A 26,511-nucleotide genomic window follows, 5' to 3' on the forward strand; every position below is an offset into this window, starting at 1 on the left:
CTAAAATTGAATTTTACCGCTCTCAAATTAATTGATTTAGAGAGGTAAATACCTCTTTAGATTAATTTGCAGCGCGCTAATGTAGACGCCACACCAATTAGAAACCTCTTCAATGCAATTACATGGCTCTTAAAAACAGATGAAATACACATTTAAGTGGACTGGCCTACTTGCAAAATTATTTTCCGTAAGTATTTCAAATATTGATAAAACAATAGAAAAATATTATTTGCATATTCTTATGAAATATTTCTGGAAAACAAAATGTTTTTTAGAGTTTTAAAGTAATTAAGTATGCATGGACATATTTATTCTAGAACATTTTATTATCTGCTATATATGTATTATCACAAATATATGTTTTATCATTTGTCATATCTGATGTATTTAAAATTTACTACTATACTATACCAGCATCCATACATAATTCTTTTGGGGTTTGTTTTCACGTATGATGTACTAAATACTATCACCATAATTATTTATGGTACTGCCGAACTTTTGTTATAAATCAATACACATTAATTAATTTTTGATATCTAGTTACTTTTATTCAACGTTTGGAAAATTCTCGTTTTTAGAAGCATATTCAATAAATAACACAGCTGATTTTGCCTTTTTTTCTTGTATAAAAAAAATAGTAAAATAAAATTTTCTCTAAAATAGTATTGGCATTATTTGAGTCCTTTAAGGAAGTATTGAACGTGCAATTATCTAAAATATTATTACTTCATCAACATATGAAGATGCTCGTGGTCCATTTCACATTGCTTGGTTTGTTGGTGTTTTCCCCTTAAATAACCAGGGTTCCTGAAATAATATACATGTAATAAAAATAATTCCTTTGTAAAGTTGTCATCATAATTATGTTAATTCATTCGTTTCTCTTAAAAGCATGGCAGTAACACTAATTGTTTAATTGTAATACGGAATTTCAAATAATTCCCATCCTAACTACAAATACATGTTATTTCTTGATCAAATCACACACTACAACTTGTAGTTGAACTGTCTTAATGACAAAAATTATGCTCCATAACAGAGGGGAATCAAATTATGCAAAGAATTTCTCTCTATTTTTGGAATTTATGCTAAAATTAATTCATTGAATGACCCCTTCATTCTTTACAGGTAGTCAAGGTGAAATGGACAGCCTGGCATTTTTTTTCATATATCTACATCCGTACTGCAGTATATGCTACTGCTTCATAACTTCGAGGCCGTTTAGTTATGAATGCTGACTTCGCACCACTTGCCCATCATTGGTGTGCGTTCAAATCCTGAAAGAGACTTTAAATACACTCTAGCTGTCCATATTTTTTACAAAAAGCTAATGATTATATGTTTAGTTTCCCACTCATGGCTGAAATATTGCATGGAGGGGCACCCAAGATCGTTCGCCACCAGTAAAGCTGTACATTCGCTGATTAAACATTACAGTGCTGATTTGACTTAAACCCCAACAAGCCAACCAAACAGCCAAAACTAAATGATAAAAAGGGGTGGGCTGAATGTCTTACACAGATAATGGGAATACCTCTATTAATATCGGCTCGAGGGCGCATCATTTCTGCGCAGCGAATTCTAATGCGCTGGTCTACTTTCTGAAATCGATGGTTTCCTCAGATCTCAGGCAATGTACATCATATAATGAGATGACGCTGAATACAAATGGGGATAATTATATGTTGAAATGAGCTTGAAAAAGAGATATTGTCTTACAAAGCATAAGGATGGTTAAGTGAAAGAGAAGAAAACATGGGTTGGATAGATGGACCCGACGACGTTGTAAATGATAAATTTCCAGTGGATACGTTGGTGAAAGCACTGAAATCTACAGTTGGAGAGATATACACTTTCTGTCAAGGTATTCATGTGCTTATATAATATAAATATTGTTATGTGACTGCTATATCTGCTGATTTTATATGTAATATTTGCGCATATCTGACGAGTTGTTACAAGTATATGTATTTGGACATGGTGTCGACTTCACGCATGACGCATCTTGAACATGTAACAATATATCATGACCCTATGTTTCTTATTTTCTAAAAATTGTAAGAGAAAGTATGTATTTATCTAGGCAATAAAACATAACATTTAAGTTTAATGAAATGCTGGGCAAACTTCACAGTTAAAATATTTTAAAGCAAGCTTCGTATATATTTGCTGAACAGTTTGAAAGGAATTATACCGTCACTGTCAGTGCCATGTAAAAAACTGCTGGAAAATGACTTTTCTTTTCAAAACATACTTTCATATACTTAATAATAGGCTGTTGTAAGTCTATGAAAAAAGAATGAAGAAATTAATCGAAAACGAAATAATGATTCATTGTAACAGAGGCCGTAACGTTACTGGTGTCATATAGACTGGTAATGTTATACTGTCACACGTATGAAGCCTAATATAAATTCATTTAGAAAACGTTTGACAAACAATTCCCTTTCCTTTTCCTGCCTGGTAGCCTCTTCTATTAAAATAATATTTTTTTAACCTGGGTATATAGATGCGGTAAACATATAGAACATTATTAGCCATATAATGATTCGTTAACCAAAAATAAACTCTCACCAGCATCAAATATAAGAACACATATAATTATGTACGTACAATGTATTAATAACTTCTTTGTCGTTTTTGTCATTTTTTCCTTATTTGTTAATTAATACTTCAATGAAAATGTCGGGGAATTCTATTTGATAAAAATCTCGTTAACGAGAAGAGCTTATTTATGAGTTATTTGTCGACTGTAGGAATGTCATGACATCTCAGTCTCAGGTAGAAAATCAATATTTATTCCATAGGCGCGTTCTCGTTGCCTAGGCAACCTTTTCAGATAATATAGCACATCAGATGACAGGGAATGAAATAAGATATATCAAATATGTGTATTATTGTGAAAAAAGTACAATATTGAAACCGTCTACCAGATTAAAATGTTTATCCATTTATGAGATCATGTTGTGTCACGTGACGTCGCAGAAATGACGCATTACACGAGTATATGTGAGTAAATCGAAAAATGCATCTACAAGACGTATCTGTATTTACTATATGACTAAACTCGTATTCATGGCAGCAAAAAAAAGTAACATGCTATGTTCCTGATGGTGTGATATTGCTGCGAAAAAGCATCTGATGATAAATCTGGTTCATTCTTTTTTTTGTTTGAGGCATATATTGTCAACAGTAAAACATGAGGCATTTTTCCATTTTGACCCAAAAGTTCCAGCTTTGTTAATATGCTATTATTATTGGTACCAGGAATCTTTCCTGACTTAATATATTTATAAACATAAACTAAAAAGATTACACGGATATCAAGACTTGTCTTTCTTTCATATCATTTCAAAACTTCAGAATCGCATAGCAATGTAAAGCGTTGTACACGAGTATATATTCAGGGCTGGGAATCAAAACTGCGTCGTATCCTACAAAATGTAAACAAACGCCGCCATTTTGGAGCGAAAAATGTATGTTTTTGTTTATAACTCTTTTTGTTGGAAATGACTGAAAACAAGATATATAAATTAACACGCTACACTATTTTCCGCTTCGTTCGGTATATGTTGCTTGCACAACTATTTTGTAAAACAAAAGTTATAGCGAACTTGCAACTCGAAGCGGGGCAGAATTTTTATGAAAATGTGTGGATACGACGCAGTTCATATTGCTTTATCTATCGTTTTTCCTTCAAATCAATTATATACTCGTTTTCAGAGTTCACCATAAACGTCAAAACATAATTTTGCATCATATTCTTAACTTTCATTTAAAAGAGATGATTATTTTCCAAGAAAATAATGATTTTTACGAAATGATACGACGCAGTTGTAAATAAAATATGATACGACGCAGTTGTATTTGCATTGCAGGCTGAATATGGGTTAAACTATTTAAATTATGTGCTAGGTATGCCAATAACGTCCTACAACATTTCTTGTTTACAACTTAAGTCAAAAGCAGAGGTCACTCATTGGTTTCATTAAAATGGAAATGTAGTACAATTCTATTAAGGCTGCATTTTTCGGTCGCATTTTAGTACTAATCAGAAGCATCTACAGATTCCGAAAAGCTGTATCAAATGCAATATACATTGAAACACGTGATCGCACATCCATATGACAACGTGTTCTACTGTTGCCTTAGCATGCTTAAAAAAACTTGTCCACGTGAGTTCGAAATGGGAGTGATTACTATTTTTGATACAAAATTCAATATTCCAGTGTAACCTCCACTGGACCCTGTATTAACAAGGAATGACTTTTTTCTTAAAAAAAGAGAAAAAATTACAAATTTTGAAAAGGTCTCTCGCTATCGGGAATGCGCAAATTGCATGCCTACCGTTGTTACTTGTAATGAGCAATAATTTCCGTCAATTCCGTTATTACTTATGTCTTTTACGTGCCAATTTTATTGAATTCATTTTCTTAATAATCGACGAGGACAGATGAGCTTTATTATTTGAAAATGAACATTAATTTTTTTAAATTATATTATAAATGGTTAAGCTACAATATATTTTTGCAAGTAGGTTATGCGTTATGTTCAGCGCCGCGGAACTTTACCCCTGCGTTTCTTTATCGCCGATGAGGAAAGGTCTACGGAATGTATTTTTTCTATATTTGCACTTAAGTATCATTCTTCTCCATCAAAAAACTTTTCAAAATCGAGTTACATATGATACAACTACAATTTTTTTTGTAAAAAAGGTGTCCGTTTTGCAAAGGTATTTTACGCAATGCACCAATAAATTTGATACAGATATAGGCAGACATGATCTTTCAACAGTATTGAAGAATTATTAAGTTTTCACAATATTGAACAGAAAATGTCAGATTATCGTATCGAATTTTTAACTGACTAGAGACATGACATCCCAACATACCTTCATACTAAAGTGTGATTTTTATTTGATAATGTATTGCCTGAAAACTTAAACAAAAGTTTTCAGAAAATGACTTCACAGAGGATTACCTCCTGTTTACATTGAAAATTTCTCTGCTATTAATACCGAAATAAGAAATTTAAATTTTATTCTCTTTATAATTATTTCAAATATTTATAATCTTAAAACTTCACGCCAGAAGTTAATAAAAAAGCTGCTTATTTGCACAGCTGACGATAACAAATTTTGTTGAAAAAACAAATCAGACAGGTGTGTCCGACCGAGGCCGAGCTGTTTATGTTTACTGAATTCAAATCACTTGAACTGAACTGCTATGAATTCGAAAACCACCGGGGACTTTTTATTCTTTTGTGTGGAAAACCTATCAAGCTAGTTTCAAAATGTCGACGGTTCTCTGCAGGTACAACATTTTGCCTGAAATAATGCACAAAAGGCGCACCTGAGGTCCTCGCCCCTAGTAAAGCTAATGTGTAGAGTGAAAGTTTGAAAAGAAACCACAAAAAAAGCAGTCATTACCCAGAACATGCAGAACCACAGTTAACTTAGAGCTTAGCTAGCCAAAATGAATTTAAGTTAATAGATTTCTACATTTTTTTTTGCGAAAAAAAATTAGGGATAATATTGAACATACAGGAAAATATAAGAAATTATTTCAGATATTATGATCAATAAGGTAACATGTTTCATGTTTAACTAAAAAGTAGCTTCCGCAATGTCAACTTTCAAATTAAATGTTATATTGGACATGACACATTGTATTCTAAATAACCATCAGAAACATTGCTTTACACCGCAAATGATCTGGGTTTTTTATCTAGCGCAAGTGATTATTCCATAAAATAGAAAAATATTGCCAAAATTATCCCTGTTGAAAAGACTGCCAAAAATACAACTGCGTCGTATCATATTTTATTTTCAACTGCGTCGTATCATTTCGTAAAAATCATTATTTTCTTAGAAAATAAACATCTCTTTTAATAAAATTTTAGTAAATGATGCAAATTGTATTTCGAAGTTTATGGTGAACTCTGAAACAAATATATAATTGATTTGAAGGCAAAACGATAGATAAAGCAATATGAACTGCGTCGTATCCACACATTTTCATAAAGATTCTGCCCCGCTTCGAGTTGCAAGTTCGCTATAACTTTTGTTTTACAAAATAGTTGTGCAAGCAACATATACCGAACGAAGCGGAAAATAGTGTAGCGTGTTAATACATATATCTTGTTTTCAGTCATTTCCAACAAAAAGAGTTATAAACAAAAACATACGTTTTTCGTTCCAAGATGGCGGCGTTTGTTTACATTTTGTAGGATACGACGCAGTTTTGATTCCCAGTCCTGATATTGGGAACCATGATGTATTTTTCAAGAAATCTTAGAGATTTTTCTTGGCATTTAGAAACTTCTAAAATAGTAAAAAAATATTGAAAGAACAAGTAAATAATGAAATTGTACTAGTATAAGCCTACTTAATTATTTAATTTTAGATTATCACGGACAAGCTCGGAAGTGCTGCGATGGTATTCGGCAATGTTTTGCTACGATGGAAACATCGTTTTCAAGCGTCAAGCTTCAGGCGATTGGAAACCAGGACATGCACAAAGCTTGCCGGTATGTGTTCTATAAAGTGTATAACTCCGTACCTAGAGAAAGAAATAGATTGAAGAATAGGGAGCTGTGGCCTAATGATTTCTCATAAGTCTGCCTCCAAATCCAGGGGCCACAGGGTTCGGGGCTTTCTTGGGTCACGACTATAGAGCTTGTCTATGAATTATGTCACAAAAACAGTCAGTTTATTCGAGATTGAAAGTGATTCTTCCTAACTGAACGCATTCCTTTGCACCCAAGCTTTAACTTATTTATTATATCTGGATATATTGCTTATGAAATAATTTCCCACTCTTCAAGATCTGCAGTTTATTTATGTTAACTAAAGTACATGTACTAATTATACAAGCAAAACGCGTTTGGCGTAAAATTGTTGAAAGTATATCATAAATTTAAAGGGGCTTTATGAGTAAATTGAACTTGTTTTTGACCAGTATGTATTTTGTCTGTATAGGACTGCATGAGGACAAGACACCTTACATATTTATGTTTTTGTTGTTTGTATTGTTTTTCTTAATTTTTTTTTCCATTCACATGTCTACAAATGTCTTATTTACTTCCCCTTCTTATTTTCACATAGTAAACTTAAGACAGATCTTCAGGCCACGAGAAGTTGTACGGTGTCATGGATGGGAACTTGTCATGACAACGTTAACGCTCAACGTCTGGCCGAGCCGTTCAACGACATTCTTGCTGATCAGCAAGTGATTCTGGACGAACACTGTAACAACCTACCACCTGAACGTAAGCATACAATCTAATAATTAGCACCCTATAATGTATCTATGATTTGCATGAAGTCAACGTAAATGTTTGATCTTTTTCTCCAATGCTTTGGCATGTATGTTTTATTTTATTATGACCTTATGTTGTAAGAAGCATTATCGTGGTTAGCCTTGGTATTTTCAGCAAACGATATTTAAATAACGCATCCCAGCAATACAAGTCTATTATCCCTCATGTACAAAGTCTGCCATTTTCACATAATATTGTGGTAATCAATTCTTCCAAGTGATCACTCTTTTTCAGATTTTTGTACTTCACAACAACAGGTGTCAAGTGGCGTGTTGCAGATGTAAAAAGTTGCTCCGTACTCCATTCACTTCAGTGTTGTTATATTTTTCTGGTTCTTCGGGGGATCATTGATTCCAATATTAAGTGTTGAAAACTGAGTAGCGCTACCGATGCTAGGGGCGTGAGGGATGTTGTACTTTTTCATTATACCTCATGTACAGACTCTATTCGTTATTCACTGTATCATAATGAAATATAATATTATAAGTATCATTGTGGTGTAATAATACCAGGTGGGGACTACTCTGAGGTTTTTTGACATGAGGTAACTGGAAATATTTTTCAAAATTTGTATACTATTTGATATAGGTCTAAACCAGTAACTTGTATGCAAATTTTCAGATCATTCACTCACCACTTTTTTTCCAAAATGATCATTTTTGCTGTTCAAAATGACACAAAAATGAACAGCGTTGCAACGATTTTCCCTCAAATCGGACACAGATTTGCACGTTTTATCGATTTTCCATTTGATTCTGCAGTTCTTTATTTTTGAATGCATATTTTTCAATTTTAAGTGCTTCACTTGAAGAGAAAATGAATTTTGTGCTTTACGCCTTTTGACTTTAGTGGAATTCCTATAAGGTCAATATCCTGATTATTGTTTAGAAAAATACAAGCGCATTTTAATAGTGCAAATAAGGTTTCCAATCTATATTAAATATATTAAACATTGCATGTCCCTCATCTTTCTATCAACGTTGTATCTTTTCAAGGAATGTTTTGTCTATTGATGTATCTGGGACGTGAATAATGCGTTTCACAAACATACCCATGCAGAATGATCGTTTATTGTTGTCCTCGTGTTTTTTGCGCTATCAATGTCTATTTTTTATCGACCATGTTATTGTTCAGTGTAAATACATTACTTATGGGTTTTTTTACGGAATATACCATAATGACACTACACTTCATTTGTATATAGTAAAAAGAGAAAGAAATAAGTCATGCCAAATACAAATAAACGTGACGAATTAACCATACTCTAGTTAAGATGTTTAGACAGAAATACAGTAGTTTCTGTTTCACAATTATCATCATTTTGTCATCAAATTGTTGTGTTGTTGGAAACAAGCGCCGCGGCTAGGGTTCGAACCCTGAAGATATTGCAGTTACTTTGCTGGAGCAATTGTCATCGATGTGCACATACTGTATATAGAGTTTTCCATTGAAATGGTTGTAAGATTGTTTTATGATAATCGTTTGAATAAGGAACTATTTCAAATCCTAGGAACAACATTACGACCTGTTACTACTACCTCTACAACAAAGAAAACCACAACTACGAGAACCACGCCTACCACCACTAGAATATCATCCACATCATCATCGACGTCATCATCATCCACGACCACGACGACGACTACTACCACAACTACTGCACCACAAACTACCACAAATGTGGAGAGTTCGACTTTCGTAACAGCAGATGCGACAGAACAAATTGAGACAACAACTGATGACGTCACAACTGTAGAATCTACTTCAGCCGGTGAATATATTCTGACAATCGAATAAACGTTCATAAAGACATAATCTAGTTTCATAATCATCATTTTGAAGTGCATGTATACAACAACAAATATTTTATTGCATTAAAACAACCTGTTCCATAGCAATAGGTATACTGAAATTGTGATATTTTGATAAATATATTTAAGTTGTTTGTCCTCTGTATTGTGGGTACGTTTCCGTGAGTCTGTTTTCCTTTACTTCTACCCGGCTTTGTTGTGTTTTGGTCGTTGCAAGCATTTACTTTTAAGGTCCAAACATTTGCTTAGACTTTTTGCATTACCAACGAAATCATCGTGCAGTGACTTTTAAATACATAAACACCAAACGATATTATCATAATGCCTTGTTTAAAGAAAATACAACCGGAGCTGGCTCCGGATACTTTTAAAGTTTGAGAAATATTTAGCCGCCATTTGGAAAACATTGATATATGCCTGTAAAAAAACTAGGGTGTAAGCATAAATACAAAAAGTTCAAATGTTTGTCGTTTACCTGTTTTTCTATGATTTAATTTATTTGTAATGCTAGTCCTATATATCTTTAAGTGTAGGTGATGTTGTTTCTATTATATGAATGGAAATGTGACTCAACAAATTTATCTATTACATTTTTAGTACCAGGAGAGAAAACAAAGCCATCAAAACGTCCTTGGACATCTAAAAAACCAACTGACTGGACCTTAGAACCGGAAAGATCAACTGTAATATTTACAAATTCATCAACTTCATCAACAACTTCTGTCAACAACGCTACTTCCGGTTTTTCTAAAATTAGAAATGAAACTGGAAGTGATAATACTATTGCTATTGTCTCTTCAGCAGTTGGAGGACTTTTGCTGCTGTGTGCAATCGGTCTTTTCATGTTTATTTTGCACAAGAAGAGACAGTCACAGTAAGTTCAGCGCGTGTATATGAAAAATATTATTTATCGTTAAAGTGTGTAGCAATCCCTGTAAAGCGAGGAACATCTAACTAAAATTGTATTTACATGTATAATGATCATATTTCAGAACTTGCAGGGTCTTTTTTATCACTAAAAGATATCTGTTTTTGTTATTATGAACCTAAAACAATCTCGGTGATGTTTGTTATCATTCTTGGGATTTGTTGGAAACATTTAATGTTCATACGTTTGCGACTAAAAATATATAGTATGAAGCCTAGATATTCACATTTTTATGTACGTATTATTTATGTTTCAGGAACTCGGATTCTGGAGGCTCTCTGGAGCCAGTTGGGAAGCCAAGTTTGTTTACGTGGCTTTTCCAGTCTCCAAGAAAGAAAGCGAGGTCGGAGAACAACGATACTGAGATTTACGCTGAAATTGACGAAGCTTTCGTATGTATTTCGCCATATTTCATCTTCTGACAATATAATAAGAAATTCTATCGAAAATACGGACCAGATGACAACATCTCTGACTCATTCCTAGTACTGTCCTATAAGATATGTTTGCATTATTTTTTATCAAGGTAGCGAGAATTTTGTTGTTTAGAAGTTTTTCTTGCCGATTTTCTTTTTTCTTATTTCAATTTTCGTTTCAGATGGAGGCTGTTTATCGGTATGATAAAGAGAAACCAGCTATTGGTCGAGACAGAGTCAGCTCAAATTCACAGTTCAACATGTGCTACGAGAGTAGTTTTAACGAGGGTGCTATTATATCGTCGAGGGATACCCTCGAATCCAAAACAACCACTGAAACTAGTATCGTGGCCATGGAGCCTTTGAGTCCGCTGGCTTTAATTCGAAAAGACGATGACGCGATTACTTCATTTCAGATTAACCAATCATTAACCTCAAAATTGTCAACTGATAAAAACGATGGGAAAACGGTGCTGAGTAGTCAGAAAAGTTTTTTAACTCGTCGACCGGGTTTTACAGACGTTAGATCGGATTCTTCAGGAGATTATGTTTATATTGAAGCTATGCCAAACGACGTTTTTGAAAGTGAGAACATTTATGCCGTGCCTTCTTTCGAGGTAAGTGAGTACGACACGGCAGAGTATGGCCGAAATCCGGAAAGAAACATTGCCCCGGTGCCGGAAACATTTTATGACTCGTTTCATGTGTATACTAATGTTGAACAACCTTCATTTCAAGGAAATAACCCTGCAATACAGCAGGATGTGAAAGAATACAGGAGGAGCTCTTCTGACTTGGAGATAGATCCCCACCTGTATGAAAATCCTGACACTTTAATGGAATACTAGCTGACACATACATGTACGTTTCTCCAACAGTGCCTTTTATGTATTTATCTTACTTTGTCTTTATGTACAATCTTGTTTTTTTATTTAATTTAGAAATAGTAAAATGGAAACTTAGAACATTATCAATATGCAAAATCTAAACAACTATGTCCAACAAATGATATTTATGGTGCTTGGTTTTCTCGGTATTATAACAAATAGGTGAAAAGTAAAATGGCATGGAACATGAAATCTGACCCTGCATTATCAAATGGGATATAGTTATACATGTATATTGATAGATTTTTTTACATATGTTAAGTTAACCTCTCTGTTTGTTTGAGAAACTCTCCAAGAACCCCTACAATGAGCAACCTAATGGTTGGTAGGGCTGGCAAAATCCGTATTTGTAATCTATCATACACGTACGTTATCGGCAGTTTTTGTTGTTTTACGTAATGAAAAGAAGCATTGTAAATAATTTTGATTAAATTACGTATAACGCCCATGTTTCATCGGTATATTATTACCGCTAGTGAACGGTGAACATTTGGTTGATATCGGCACATTGTCTTGTAGAGCATTGTATATTCATTACATATACTATATATATATATATACATGTATACCAATACATGCGGAAATGCCATGTGACTGCAAATGTGTCGATTTGAAAATGTTGATTTTTACGCGGCACGATGTCATGAAAGTAGCTGGTATTTAAAACGCAAAGTACTAATTAATGTGTAGAATAACTATGGTACCATGGGATTACTTATACTATTGTCTTATTTTTTTATTATTTTCATTTATATTCAAGAAGTGTTTCGCTTTTAAATTAAAATGACAACATTGTTTAGGCTTAATGGGCCTTTGCAGGCTAGATACAAAAAGAATGACATATCACTCGTATGTTAAGATTTTGATATTCGTGTACATACAAATTGTTCAATTGTGTTTGAAAAATAAACCAATTTTTATACAAACATACATGTTATTTTCTTTTCGTTATTTCCAGAGATTAAAGACACCAAAGTAGTATTTTCATCATTTACTTAAAACATGTACATGTACATTTGAAATAACAATTCTTAAGTGTCATATAAACAAAAATTTTATACCACATAATAAAATATATGTTTAAAGTTTAATAGAAAGAAGAACGTTGTCATAAAGTACGAGTATTTCCATTAGTAAGTTTCACAATTGACCATTCGCCAGCGGATGGCCTTGAAAAATCTTAAACATGTAACTGTACAATATGATATAACTATAAAATATATATTTTATATAGAGAAAATATTCCTCAAAACCGAATCCAGCAGTTTGATTAAAAGGGTTCTTTTACAAAAGATAAAAGTCACATTCGAAAACAGACATACTTTCATTTTTTTATAAAAAGTAGTTCACCTTGAGTTTTCCTACACTAGTTTTGGGGAGCTGACCGAATTTTCATAGTCCATGTGGTCGTGATCAGGCTCCAGAACGAAATAATGGTGGCTTGATTTAGTGCTTGAGTCAGACATTGCTGAATCTCTATTGGAAGCCATTGCATCCGATCTCTTTAAAAGTTCCATTTCACCCTGTTTCTCAGATGCAGCCGACACTGCACGTGGATTTGTTTCCTGTGATACGTCATCTACTCCGGTTTTCTTACGTCTAGGTTTGGCAATAGGTTGAATAGAGTCAGATGATTGCAAATCTTGAGAAGAGCCGAATGGTTTAAATGGATTCGAAGGAAGAACTTGTATTCCATTTTTCTTAGGAGTAGTTTTTGGAGCACTTTTGACATTTGTTTCCGGTGGAACATCCGGTGCATTGTGTTCGGGCGGGGCACCATCTGTTAGGTCAGTATACCGTATAGAGTTGTATGTACTTACTGGTTCCTCGTAATCGTCCAAACTGCCATCATGAGAAGATTCAATGGACTCAGCAGTCAAGTAATTGTCGTCTGGAGATCCACTTCCGTTTCCGGTTAGTGGGGGTAAGTTTCTGGGTGTCAAAATAGTTTCGCGATTGTGAACATTTGTGTCAGTCATGGAAGTCGAAGCGTAAAAGAGGTGTTTGTTTTGTCCAGGTCCACCATTAGCTGCCAGTATTGGTCCATAACTGAGCTGACCGCGAGTGGTGACCGCTGGAGCATTGGTTTCCCGACCGGAAGTTGGCGGTGGTGTGTATGAGTCTGGATCTCCGTCGCTTACAGGATTAAGGTAACCCATATGAGTTAAAGTGCCAGGAACGGGAGGTTTGTATCCAGGATTAACCTACAAAATGTGTGATATATACGTTTATAATTCAAATTATACTTCAAAAGCATATAAAAGAACGACAATACTAAAGATCGCTTAAATTTCTTTCAATGGTTTATAATTTCAAAACGCTACAGAGAATAATTATTAGTTATGAAGATATAATTATGACAGTTTAATGAAAGAAAATTTAATTCATATTTTAAGCAACCGTGTATATAGATAATTATAATTGTCTCAATTTTTCAACGGAAACCAGCGATACAAACATGCAAAATTATAATAATCACAAAATTGACACATCAATTTCAAACCACTTAGAATTTGTTTAAAATCTTCACACAAAAAAAATATCTTTGAGAATTATTTAATGGATAATTTCGATTTATTCTTTTTTATTATTATTATTATTATTATTATTATTATTATTATTTGTATCATTACTTACCATGGCTTCATCTATTTCGGCATATATTGTGGATTCTTGTCTAGTTACAGGCGGTTTGTTGTTGTTGTCTGCTCCTGGTCTCTCCGTAGAGAACATGTTTGGTCGCTTCTGAAAGAAAATGCCAGCACTATCCGACGAGCCATTTGAACCATTCCTGAAATTATTGACAAAAAAATTTAAAATAGAGTTTTATGATAATCTTAATAAATTATCGACACAATGGTTTGCTTTCTTTACTGCTGAAGGAATCATAGAATTCGCTGGATGCGGTTTAAGTTAGAGGCAAGGCAAGACGTGGTTCTGAATAACGTTCACTGAACACACGTTTATCTTGTAAATCCGGAAAATGTATATATGTGTGTGTGGGAGTATTTATATATCAGTATGCCCTTTTAGACTTGTAACTTGAACAGACCAATCACATTCTTAAAATATGCTTTCTCAGATATATGTACTGTACATTAAATTTATAAAGTTTATCTTCTGTACACTACAGTTTACAAATGGTTGGTTTGGATGATTGTGGCATTCCTTTTATTAACAATTAAACATTCGTCTCAATTTACTTTCAACTATAATTTATTTATGTGCGTTCCTTCATCTCACTTACTTGTCTCGTCTGTTTTTGCACCACAATATCACTGCCACGAAAAGAACCAATCCCAGAACTATACCGCCAGTTAACGCCCCGGCGATTATTGCACCGGAAGTAGAGGGGCTATGCTCAGCGCCACCTACGGTATGTCCTCCATGACTGTGTCCCCTATGATCATGAGGAGTAACTTCCGGAAATGCGTTGGTCCATGATGATGTGGGCTGTACCGCTGATGGAATATGAGGATCGGGGGTGGTCTCCTCTTTTCGTGTTATACCTTCAATGACATTTGTAAATATTTAAATAAAAATCTCTGGCAGCGTTTACAAATGTTTAAACGTGAACACACATGCAAAAGAATTCTTAATTTTTTGGAATACAATGTAAAAAAACAGCAAAGAAAAGGCGACTTAAAAGTAGTTACGAGGTAACTGAGAGATATTGTACAATAAAAAGGCTGGTTACACACTACTAGACTAGCGACGTCATTTATAAATTGCAACACAATTTATTTCCATCTATAAATGTTTTTATGGTTCAGCAGTGTGAAATATTACAATATTAACAAATACATGTAACACCAACCGCCTTTATAAATGAAAAAAAATACACGGTTGCCTGTTTACTTGTACTAGAATGATGGCGAATTTAGTTCAGAGGACATACCAGAAATTCTAGAACCTCCTAGTGTTGTAGTTGGTGTTATTTGGGTGGTGGAGGTTGATGCATTTGTTGGACGTCTGCTACAGTGTTTATAAAACTGGTTATACAGTCTGTCTACACGGTTATCAAACCTTCTCTGTAAGATGATCCTGTCCGGGCCGCCACAACGAGATAATGAACGCTGAACACAAACTTTGTCTCTTTTCAACTCTGCGCTTACTTTTCTGAAAAGTAAAAGTAAAGACCATACCGACTCTGAGACCAAATATATGACTCGAACTTTAAGTATTACTTCGATAAAGTTCGATAAACTTCGGGATATTTCGCGTTTTCCGGTGCCGAGTAAATATTTAATTAGCATCTATATGGCCAAGGGCAATAACCTCAACTGCTTTCTAAATAAGTTAAAATACTGATATGTTCAAACAAGATCTAATTCAAACGAGTTTTGCGGATTTAGCAAACATTTGTACATGTAGATATAAGTTTTTCACTTTCATGCATATCAATGAACTATAAAAACCATGTATCAAATGTATTCGGACATAAACATTGCTACATTTTATTTTGCTATTTTCAGACGGACAGTTGAAAGATAGAAAACAGGTAACAAACGATCAATTAACATCAGTTATATGATCTGATATGAATGTATTGTTGGTATAAAACTAGACGTGTTAAACATCGCTAAAAGTGCACGGCTAATTTAAACTTTGATTCAACAAAAAAATGTAGCTTTGTTTTAAGATATAACATAAATAAACAGATGTTCAGTGTAATGACAATGTGTTAACACTAGACACCATGTGAATATTACTTTTATATAAAGAATATGATATATTACCTGCATGCCGACATGAGAGAGAAAGAATCTACTGGTGTGTTGTCTAACTCATCAACAACTCCTTTCACATCATCGAAACATTTGCTAGCTGAGTTACAACACGCCCTGTCCCGTCCCCTTATGTCTGAAAATAGAACAAAAATAGTGTTTGAAAAAATATGCTTGTTCTAACGTTTGGGTGAAAGTCGATGTATAAATTTCACTGTCTGGACGTGCACGTACATTGTTTTCAAATAATAAGATGATCGGTCATATGCACGTTTGTCGAGACTTAACATCTCGCGAATCTCTCGAAGGAACACGACATTATTTGAGCCGCGTCATGACAAAACCAACATAATGGGTTTGCGACCAGCATGGATCCAGACCAGCCTGCGCATCATCGCAGTCTGATCCAGATCCATGCTGTTCGCTTACAAACCCTATAACAAGTAGAGAAACTGATAGCGAACAGCATGGATCCTGATCAGACTGCGCGGATGTGCAGGCTGGTCTGGATCCATGCTGGTTGCAAACCCATTATGTTGGTTTTGTCGTGACGCGGCTCATTTACCTTGACAATAACTGTCATAAATAACAACATGTACATGTATTTTGTTTATATGGATTTCATCTATAGAAATAAAAATGTTACAGTACATGGGACTTTGGTAACTTGCAGTATGTCAAACAGTGTAATAACTGATAATAGATAATAAATACAAAATAATGTAAACTCAATCATATATCCTTATTATTCATTTTCTTTTATATAATAAAAACATGTAATTTGGTCCAAACACGCATAATTAACTTTACATTTATTTTAAGTGTACCAGAACTACTGTTTTGCATCGGACACGTCCCTACGGTCCCTATTTTCAACGGAAATGTTTTACAGTGGTCATATAAAGGCTTGTTATGTTTTTGTTTTTAGGCGGGAAAAAAGATAAACAGCGTTTGTATAGTTCGTATACTTTAAAGTCTTGTCAAATGTAAACATAACAGTTTATTTTGTGGGTTTATAATTATTTCAATATAACGCAAATTGTGTATTCTATTAACGGAAGTGGCTGTCTTGCCTAAGGCAACAATAAATTGATTTGAGCTATAACTGGCCAATGAAATTGACCAACAAGTAATTACTGCCCTCAAATTAGTGAAAAACTATCGATCAAGTTTATGAGATAATACAGCAAAAAGTAAAAGCATATTTTTCCCTAATCATGACGTAAAAACGACAAAAAATAAGATGTCTGTTTTGTATAGCATGGTCCAATGCTATTATTATTATTATTGCTATCGTCTTTTCGGTCGATACGTTAAAATCCCTCCAAACTTGTTATTTTATGTGGTTAACCCCGACTTGTTTTTTGTGTTTGCTTACTTTATTATCATCTGCATTTTAATGACATTTTCTTCATTTTAAAAACCAAAGTTTCATATATATACGACAACAGTATCCGTTCATTATATTCAACACTATGTTCTACCAGAATAGATGTTTATCTATATATAAAGGTAGTATTCTTTTTGATGTGATGTTGTTCATTTCAGATACTAAAGTGTTAAAGGAGCTCCACTGAGTCTAAAAATAGAATCTTAAATTCTTTAATAGGTCAAGTGAATCCTTTTAATTGGATAAAAGAATAATTAAGAAATATAATCAGTATAACATTGAATATCGGTTGTTTGTGTTGATTCTTAGCACGATGTGAGCGAACAACTGCGTAAAAGAATGATTTGAAAATTTGCACGGAAATTATTAGACCTGATCTACATCAAATGGTACACAAATTTAAGGAAAATATATCAATCCGAAATACTTAATCTTAAACAAGTGCTGTAGAAGATTTGCGAATCACTCTATATATCCAGCACAAATTAAACATAGACTATAAGATTGATGGTAAAAATTGATTACTTTTTTTACCCTTTGTACAAGTTGTTTGTATAAGATCTACGTTTCTGCCCACTATTTCCAACATAATATCAACTTCAGTTGGAAACCGTGGAAAATCGTTCCTTTCCGGTCTATTCTTTATATTTTCATCAGTATTTTCGTCCTTGTTTTCCTTTCCTTTCTTCTTTTTACCCTTTCTTGCCAGTGCAATTGGTTCCATTATTTACGTAGTGTTCCTTAGTGCTTGTTTTTATGTGTTTTTTTTAGCACGTTTTCGTAAACTTCATTTTTAATTCAACTGGTAACTCATTTGAAAATATTCTTTTTTTACTGAATGTCGAATTAATCCAAATACTTTTCTTTGTTTTATTAATGTTTTAGTACGTTATGTTTTCTGTTTTCTAGCTTATTTCAAATTTGTTTATCGTTGTTGTTATACTTCAAGATGCTGGTACTTTTTGTTACTGTAAGTCATTTAATTTTCATCCGTGCAGCTAAATATTGACGTTTTTAATTTTACGTTGTTTAAGTTAATCTTTTAGAACGTTCAAATTCCGCAGTCTATAATTTAACGAAATAAATTACGTAGTAATTTCCGAATATAGTATTTTATCTTTATCCACAATTCACTTAAGACGGACAAAAAAATAATATTAATATCTATAATTTCATATCATTAACTTTCAAAGTTAAACGATTGGATAGTTCGTCGGGAAATCATCGAGTTGCCGGCGGCGGTATATTTTTGACATTGAGGTATAGTCACGAGTTTCCTGCTGTCATCAGAAAATCAAGGTGATTTCACCAAATTTATCGATTATGACATAAACTTTTCACCAAAAACGTGAAATGCGGTCCAAGTCAAAAGAGGTAAATAGCTCATAAAGTCTAAATTAGCGGCCAGTATATATTATCTAGAGCGTTATTGAGACCAAACGGATTAAAAACAAGCAAAATTTAAAAAATAAATCAATAAATAAAAGCTATTGGAAGACGATCATTGAAAGACAGCGGTATAGAGTGGCAATACTTTTGATTTATGAAATGACGTCAACGTCATTTACGTCGGAGCCCAACAAAGTATTTTACTGTAGGTGTAAGCTTATGTTCTTTTAACAATGGACGTGTCTATCTTTCAGCCTAAACAAAATCATACATCGTTTTAAAGGAAAATATCTAGATAAGAATATATTGACTGATTATCGATCAGTGCTGACCATGATCGGACGGTGCCGATGTACAGCTAATCTTGGTCTGCATTTGTCCGTAGAATCTGCGATTATTGGTGGATTTTATAATATTGATTAGAAAGTTTTGCTTATATGATAAATTACATGTTTACAAAGTAAAGTTCTTAAATCTTTCATATTTCTATTCGAAAAACAATGTCGTAAGTTAAAGATGAAACAACAGCAAAAACGTTGCACGCACTAATTTGTTATTACGAGGATGAAAAATAAAACATTTGTCGCCGAACGGATATCTGGAGGATCATACTTTTAAAAAGTTACATAGAGTGCGACATTATTGGTTATATATTGAGTCACAATACTTAGAAGTTAGAGAAATGGACGTCATGGAATTGTTTCGTAATCATTACAGAAAACATAAAGGGGGTGGGGAGGGGGTTCGGTTATGGATCTTTGTAAGTACATGTACAACAATGGGTTTGAGCTTGATAACCCTCGGCCCCCGACCAAAATAAAATTTTGTTGTTGCTATAGCATAAAAAAAGTCTGCAGCAGATGTCATATCGCCACAGGAACCAGTCAAGTCTAACTAATTTATGATACATTTTTTAGTAACAAATGATAAATTATGATGAGCAATCTGACGTCATTTCATCAATTATGACTCAATGAAAGCCTATGTATATATACATATGTTACCAGTGTATTATATACCAGAAACAATGATTTCTTATTTATATACATGTGTCAATTTTCCCAGCATGCCTCGGGCGAGAATACTTACATGTTGTAAAACGACAGAGGTTGTCAGATTTACGACTTACGCAGACACTAATGATGTATTTTCACACTCACCAACGCGTCCTACATTTTTCTATGTTTTCGCCACTGCATCAGAATTTTTTTTTTGTAAACTGGTATTATTCACTTCATAATACATTAGCAATATCTTTATTATTTATAACATTTATTAAATATATTATGTATGAATGATAACTGCACAGCTAAGTAAGTATAATCAAGTATTATCATATATATTTCATTCGATTGGGGTTTTAAAGAAAGTCAAGCATTCACTATAAAAAGATCATATTTAGATTATTTAATTTTGAGAATGTCGGAGGAAGAACTCAGTGCCCCCTCCCCCCCGTGCATTATTTCATGCACGAAGAGGCAATAAAGTAGATCAACCCACCTTATGTAAGCTAGTTAAATGGATACCTTATATAAATAATCCCCCCAAAAAACTTTCCAGGAATCAATTAAACCCTTAAATGAAAAGTATTTCAAAAGTCAGCGATTTTCACCCATCGTACACGGAGGACCATTAATCTTAAATAAAATTTATTTTTTATATAAATTTTATTTTTATATTAAAAGCTTTATGCCTAGTCAAATGAAGTATGGAACCAATATGCAAATATGGCCAAACCATTCTAGTATTTAAAACCTGGTTTTCTTTAAACAACACTTTGAACTCCTAATCTGCTGACTTTGTATAATGGATTTTGCCCTGCTTTTAAGTTGGAACAGTACATACAAACTTTAAGGGATTTCAATATAAAATACAAAAATTGACAGTACAGAGCTTAGACAGACTGTACGGATGAGCAGACTGGCCTGGCTCTATACTGGCGGCAAATGCTTATAACTTTTGGTTCGAGCATGTTAAGGGTAAATAAAGTATCATATAAGGCGTTAAACATGGGGTTGATAACTACATGGCAAGTGTCAGTCGTTTACTATCATTTTGTTAATGGATTTTTCAAGTTCTACTGATAAATTATTATTGACTTTAAGATGCCAGAATAGTTGATATCTCTTGAAATCGTTTAAAATTATGCCAAAACAATTCCTTCTCAGGTCATCATTTTTTTCATACTTTGAGAAACTTTAACACGGTCGGCTATGTGTTAATTTAAAATGCTGAAACTTGTAAACATATTTTATTACAAACTTTAAAAGTTGTATTCCTCCAGATGAGCCAATATATTAAAATATTAAACTTGAGAAAAATGTACTAGAATTTTAAGATAAGTCAAAATATTCAAGTAATTATTTACATGTTTTGTGCGATTAATAGCTGATTTTGTGGCATTTGTTACTATATTTCTACTGTTAAACAAACGCAGAAAGGGCTATTTTGCATATTTTGACGTTTTTGGTAATTTGCTATGGTTTTAATTTGTAAATTCACTTCATTTAAATACATTTTCAAACTTTTCATGAAATTATGCATGCATCTAGAGGCCTGCTGCTTTAAAGTTAACGATGATAGTAAAAATTTAGTACGTGATATTGTCCAATTCTCTACTGTTTTTTGTTCGTTTTTTTGTTTTGTTTTTTTTTATTGTTTTTTTTTTTACCTCAATCAAAATCAACTTGCTTTTTTTTTACATCTTTGTAGAATTTGGAATTGAAAATAAGAAATTGTGTACGTGCGCTTTTTGCTAGAGGGCATATAAACAAGCAGACGCTAAAAGTTCCTATTGCCTTTTTCAACAGTATTATCCAAGAAAGGTCACATAATGTGTCGTTTATAAATTACCTTATTTTCATATAATGACAAAATGGTCAAAATGGACTGTTATAAAACATTTAGCAACGAAGTTAACAACTTTAATTAACATTTATTAAAAAATGAAAAACATACCATTACAAATTGTGCCCATATCCGCTTCTAAAGCTTCAAACTCGTTTTGTGGCGTAGGTGCCACACTAGATGTTTCTCTTTCAGAAATATCTGGTACTGGCGTTGTTAATCCGAAAGGTCCGACAGAAAATCCATTTGTAAACATTTTACTAGCTAAAGACCGCGCGAAAAACTCATCCAATATGTCATTTCGGTCACTGTTGGCCCGCTTTGATATATGTGCATTCTTCATCAGTAGGCGAATTAACCTGTTCAACCTCTTTTGTGTCTTCTTTAATACACTCCTTTGTACTGCGTTCGGATTCTGATTCTCCATATCAGAGTTCCGCCATCTTTAAAGATTCTTCAAATATTTCTGTAACAATTTCACGTTAAAAGTTCCGTTTTTATTTCGAAACCAATTAAGCTTGATAACAGGTGAACAGTCCCTTAAAAAATGAAATATTTTTTATCAATCTTTGTTTTGTTCAGATACACCTACAAAAACTGTACTTATTTCACAAGGTTAAATGTTAAATCACAGTTGACAGTTAGTGGAAAATGATAACAGAACGGTTATGAGTCACGGTATTATCTTAATCCGGTGATTCTATTCTATTAATTTTGTTACTATTACAAACCAAAATACTGATAAAGTCCTGACTTTATCAGTAGAAAGTGTGTATGGTATTTCAAATGAAGGAAAACAAAAATTGCGCCTGGTGATGTAACCAAATTCCAATGTCAATATATCACCGTTGTTTTAATTAATGAGTCCGAAATACCGAAAACGATGACTTTCAACTGTCAGTTAAGATGTTCAAATACTGCCTCTCATTTATACAAACATATCTTTTCCTATTTAACTTGTCGAAAATTTTCGAAAAACGAAACTTATATTATTTACTGATAAGCACGATAAACTTGCTCCTTTTTGTTATTAATTGTATCACGCATCTGGAAAATACTCGTAATATGTTATTTTTATGTCTAATTAAAACACAACTGATCAAAGACGTTAAAGCCAACTTATTACAAAGGAAATCATAGTGTTCATGTATATTAAATAACTCATGCGTTAATATCCCACGAATTAATGCGAAAATTCACCTGAACGGATCCGTCTTTCTTGACAGCTAATTATTCACTTGCACTGGAGTAAAACAAAGGGAGGTTTTATTGCGTTTATTGTTGTCACTTGTTGTCATATCATATGATTTTTTATGCACAATACTGATGAAATGCAAATGAAATAATGAATGGTATATATACTTTTTCAAGCACCGAATCAACCCTTTGCATGCTTGGAAACTGCTAAAATTGAATTCCGCTTAATTTTCATAGTTTTATCAAATTTTTAGGGTGGCTTCAAACATTTTGGTACCTGATAGGACGCTGAGGATATTGTGACCTCTATCTGCCGAGCTAACCTTAAAATCATAGCTCGTGTCACCAAAAGAGATACTCTTTTGGTGAAAATTACCTTACACGATTCATTAACCAGTAAATAACGATGTTCGGATGCTGTTTTCGTGCCTGAAAATTGCACGGGGGCTTAAGATCCTCGAGTGTGACTTTAAACCAGACCAAACCATTAAGGAAAGAAAGAAAAAAAGAAAGAAAGAAAGAAAAGATGAAAGAAAGAAAGATGATTGTAATGCGTAGCTTATACTCGTATTTGTATTTCTATGTTGGTCATGTTAAAAAAAGAAGTTCTCAATCTTGCAAGACTTGATAGAGTTGTTTCGGTTAACTGACATGTTTTATAAACTATTAAAATGTAATAAAAAAGTTAAATAACTGATTTGCTGCCGATTTTTATTAAATGCTCAAATAAGGCACCATCATCATCATTATAAGCGTTTTCTTATATCACTTCTATTTATTATTATTATTACTTTATCTTTATTATTATATCTATAATAATTATTGACAGTATCATATTAGCATTAATATAATTTTTCATTTTACTCAAGGTTATCTGTTTCAATTAAATGGATTTCTAAGCGTACTGGTTATTGGGTTTAGCAGCTGCCCAGGGTATCATAAATGACTGCATACTATTGAGCGAAACCCCGGAAGGAATGCAATCACATCTCGATTTGCTATATAACTATTGTGTAAATTGGAGATTAACTGTCAATGTAACGAAAACAAAAATTATAGTATTCAAAAAAGGTAACGGGCGTGTGAGAGATAACGAAACATGGACATATAACGGCAACGGGATAGATATCGTCGAATCTTTCAACTATCTGGGCTACGTACTAAGCAGTAATGGTTCGGCGAAACGGGGCATTGATGCCCTTGCATCAAAGGCTATAAAATCCATGAACAATTTACTATCGGTAACAAAAGACATAGAAATGCCAGTTAAGATAAAATTCAACCTATTCGACGCATATGTTACTTCTATCCTTTGTTATAGTGCTGAAATATGGGGTTTTTCATCCGCAGAAGTAATAGAACGTGTACACCGAAAATTCATTAAGCGAGTCCTAAATGTGAAACTATCGACAAGTATATAGCCATGGCATATACGGTGAAACGGGTAGACATCCACTAGTTCTTAACAGAAAAGTTCGAATTGTTAAATTTTGGTTGAAACTTTTACACAACGGACAACGGAACTGTATAATATGGAATGTGTACGAATCTATCTTAAAAACAGCTGAAAATGGACTGCAAAACTGGGCCTCAAAAGTGAAGAAACTACTTGATGTATGTGGCTTTGGGGAAGTATGGCTATATCCACGTTCGGTAGATATTAACGCGTTTATACCAATATTCAAACGAAGATGTTATGACATATATGTTAGTGAATGGAGAGTGTGTACGCGAAGTAGCCCAAGTATCATGTTATTTAATAGTATTAAACAAAACTTTGGAATGGCAGATTATTTAATATTGATGGAAAATAAGAAATATAGAAATGTAATAACAAAAATACGTTTGTCCTCTCATTGCCTTGAAATTGAACAAGGTAGGCATAGGAACATTCCTAGGAACGAGCGTCTGTGTAAATTATGTCTTCAACGAACAATAGAAGATGAATTCCACTTCATATTAGAATGTCCGGTGTATAATAACATTAGAAGACAGTATATACCACATTGGTACAGAACAAGGCCAAATATGATTAAATTCATTGATTTATTATCATCCAGTGATGTGCAAATTTTATAACAGACTGGCAAAATATCTAATCAAAGCATTTGAAGAAAGAAAGACTCTCTTAAATACAAATAGTTAATTAAAATACTTAACTTAAAATACTGTGTCATAATGAATAACAATTACCAAGTTTGACATTTTCATTATCATAATTGTATATGAATAGTCAGAAATAGCAAAGCCGAATATCTCAAATCTATCGAAAATATGTAGACTTTGTATTTATCTTTGATACATTGATTCATTATTGTATATGCTCTCATTACATACTTTTATGCATGCATGTAAAATATTATTGTTTAATCAATATGCTGTTCGCATACGATTTATTAATAAACTTATGTTCTGTTCCGTTCTGTTCATAAACCGACATTGGAGGGGAACCAGACAAACGGTAATAAAATTTATAATTCACACTTGTAAGTATCATTAATTAATGCGATTATGCAACAATCTCGTACTTCTTCATGGCAACTTTATTGCGTAGACAAAGATACGCGTGTCCTGTAAGATAACGAAATTGTGATTAGGGACATTTACGGTACCAGCAACGGAAATGATAACTTAAGAACTTATTTTATTATCTTTAACGGAGAGGTGATATATGAGCGTCTGTAAACTTAACATAATCAAACAAGTTAGACATCAAATAAATATTTTTGTTACATGTCGGGATAGATTTACCTACAAGTTAATCCAGTAATTTTTATATGAACTATTAACAACAAACCATATCATTGTTTGTTCTCGTCATTTTGTTTATTCTATTTGGTTTGCTTTACCACCCTTCTTTTTGTAAAAGTTTAAATTATGTTGTGTAATCACTACTGTAAATTTATATGCTATCACATAATTGTTTACAATAAAAAAAAGAATGATTTCATCAATGTAACGATAATAAATAAATGAATAAATAAATAAATAAATAAAAAATAAATCGACTTTGACAACGGGTTATCAAGAAATTACTGATACATATAAAAGGGGGTAAGACTTTTTTGAAAACAGCGTTTGTTAGTAGTATACCAAAATACTGTATGTGCTAACCCCAGACTTGTTTATTAGGCTTATACGAGAAATCCACAAATCATTGATAATTGCGTTGTGTGTGCCTTTTTTCTAATTTTACCCCAAAACTTTTGTGTGTGTGCTTTAACGTACAATTGTTTCATATTTGTACTCTCCGTGTATTTTTCTTGAATGAAAGGACATATTGCGATTGGACGACGGGCTATCTTTTAGCACAGACATTTGGGGTTTGGAGCTCAAAACGCCTTTAAAATCCAAATAAAATGCATATTTGTCAATCCCAGCACATGTACTGATCATATATATCAAAAAACTTAATATAAGCCGTTTTGAAAAAATTTCATATTTCAACATCTATAATTATAATAGATGTTGAAATATGAAATTTTTTCAAAACGGCTTATATTAAGTTTTTTTTTGATATATATGATCAGTACATGTGCTGGGATTGACAAATATGCATTTTATTTGGATTTTAAAGGCGTTTTGAGCTCCAAACC

General features: G+C 33.1%; 2 protein-coding genes across 4 annotated transcripts; one reads left to right on the forward strand and one right to left on the reverse strand.

Annotated features, from left to right (window-relative positions):
* The first annotated feature begins 1,627 nt into the window (after positions 1 to 1,627).
* On the forward strand, positions 1,628 to 12,515 carry LOC132753978 (uncharacterized). The gene is made up of 6 exons (XM_060744555.1): positions 1,628 to 1,867; positions 6,408 to 6,531; positions 7,109 to 7,272; positions 9,732 to 10,008; positions 10,319 to 10,454; positions 10,661 to 12,515. The coding sequence occupies exons 1-6, from the start codon at positions 1,759 to 1,761 to the stop codon at positions 11,324 to 11,326; spliced, it is 1,476 nt and encodes a 491-aa protein (XP_060600538.1). The 5' UTR covers positions 1,628 to 1,758; the 3' UTR covers positions 11,327 to 12,515.
* A 148-nt stretch (positions 12,516 to 12,663) lies between these two features.
* On the reverse strand, positions 12,664 to 22,898 carry LOC132753977 (uncharacterized). 3 transcript variants are annotated; one of them, XM_060744552.1, is made up of 6 exons: positions 21,830 to 22,898; positions 16,105 to 16,228; positions 15,264 to 15,484; positions 14,613 to 14,874; positions 14,003 to 14,156; positions 12,664 to 13,569 (listed from the first exon to the last, which is right to left on the reverse strand). In XM_060744552.1, exons 1-6 carry the CDS (start codon positions 22,143 to 22,145, stop codon positions 12,727 to 12,729), a joined length of 1,920 nt encoding a protein of 639 aa, XP_060600535.1. In that variant the 5' UTR covers positions 22,146 to 22,898; the 3' UTR covers positions 12,664 to 12,726. The 3 variants fall into 3 exon arrangements, with proteins under 3 accessions (XP_060600535.1, XP_060600536.1, XP_060600537.1); XM_060744553.1 differs by lacking the exon at positions 21,830 to 22,898 and adding an exon at positions 18,008 to 18,639; XM_060744554.1 differs by lacking the exon at positions 21,830 to 22,898 and adding an exon at positions 18,017 to 18,638.
* Positions 22,899 to 26,511: the final 3,613 nt, after the last annotated feature.

This window comes from Ruditapes philippinarum, unplaced genomic scaffold (genome assembly GCF_026571515.1).
Source record: "Ruditapes philippinarum isolate M1 unplaced genomic scaffold, ASM2657151v2 ctg4107_1_1_1_1, whole genome shotgun sequence".
NCBI lineage: Eukaryota > Metazoa > Mollusca > Bivalvia > Venerida > Veneridae > Ruditapes > Ruditapes philippinarum.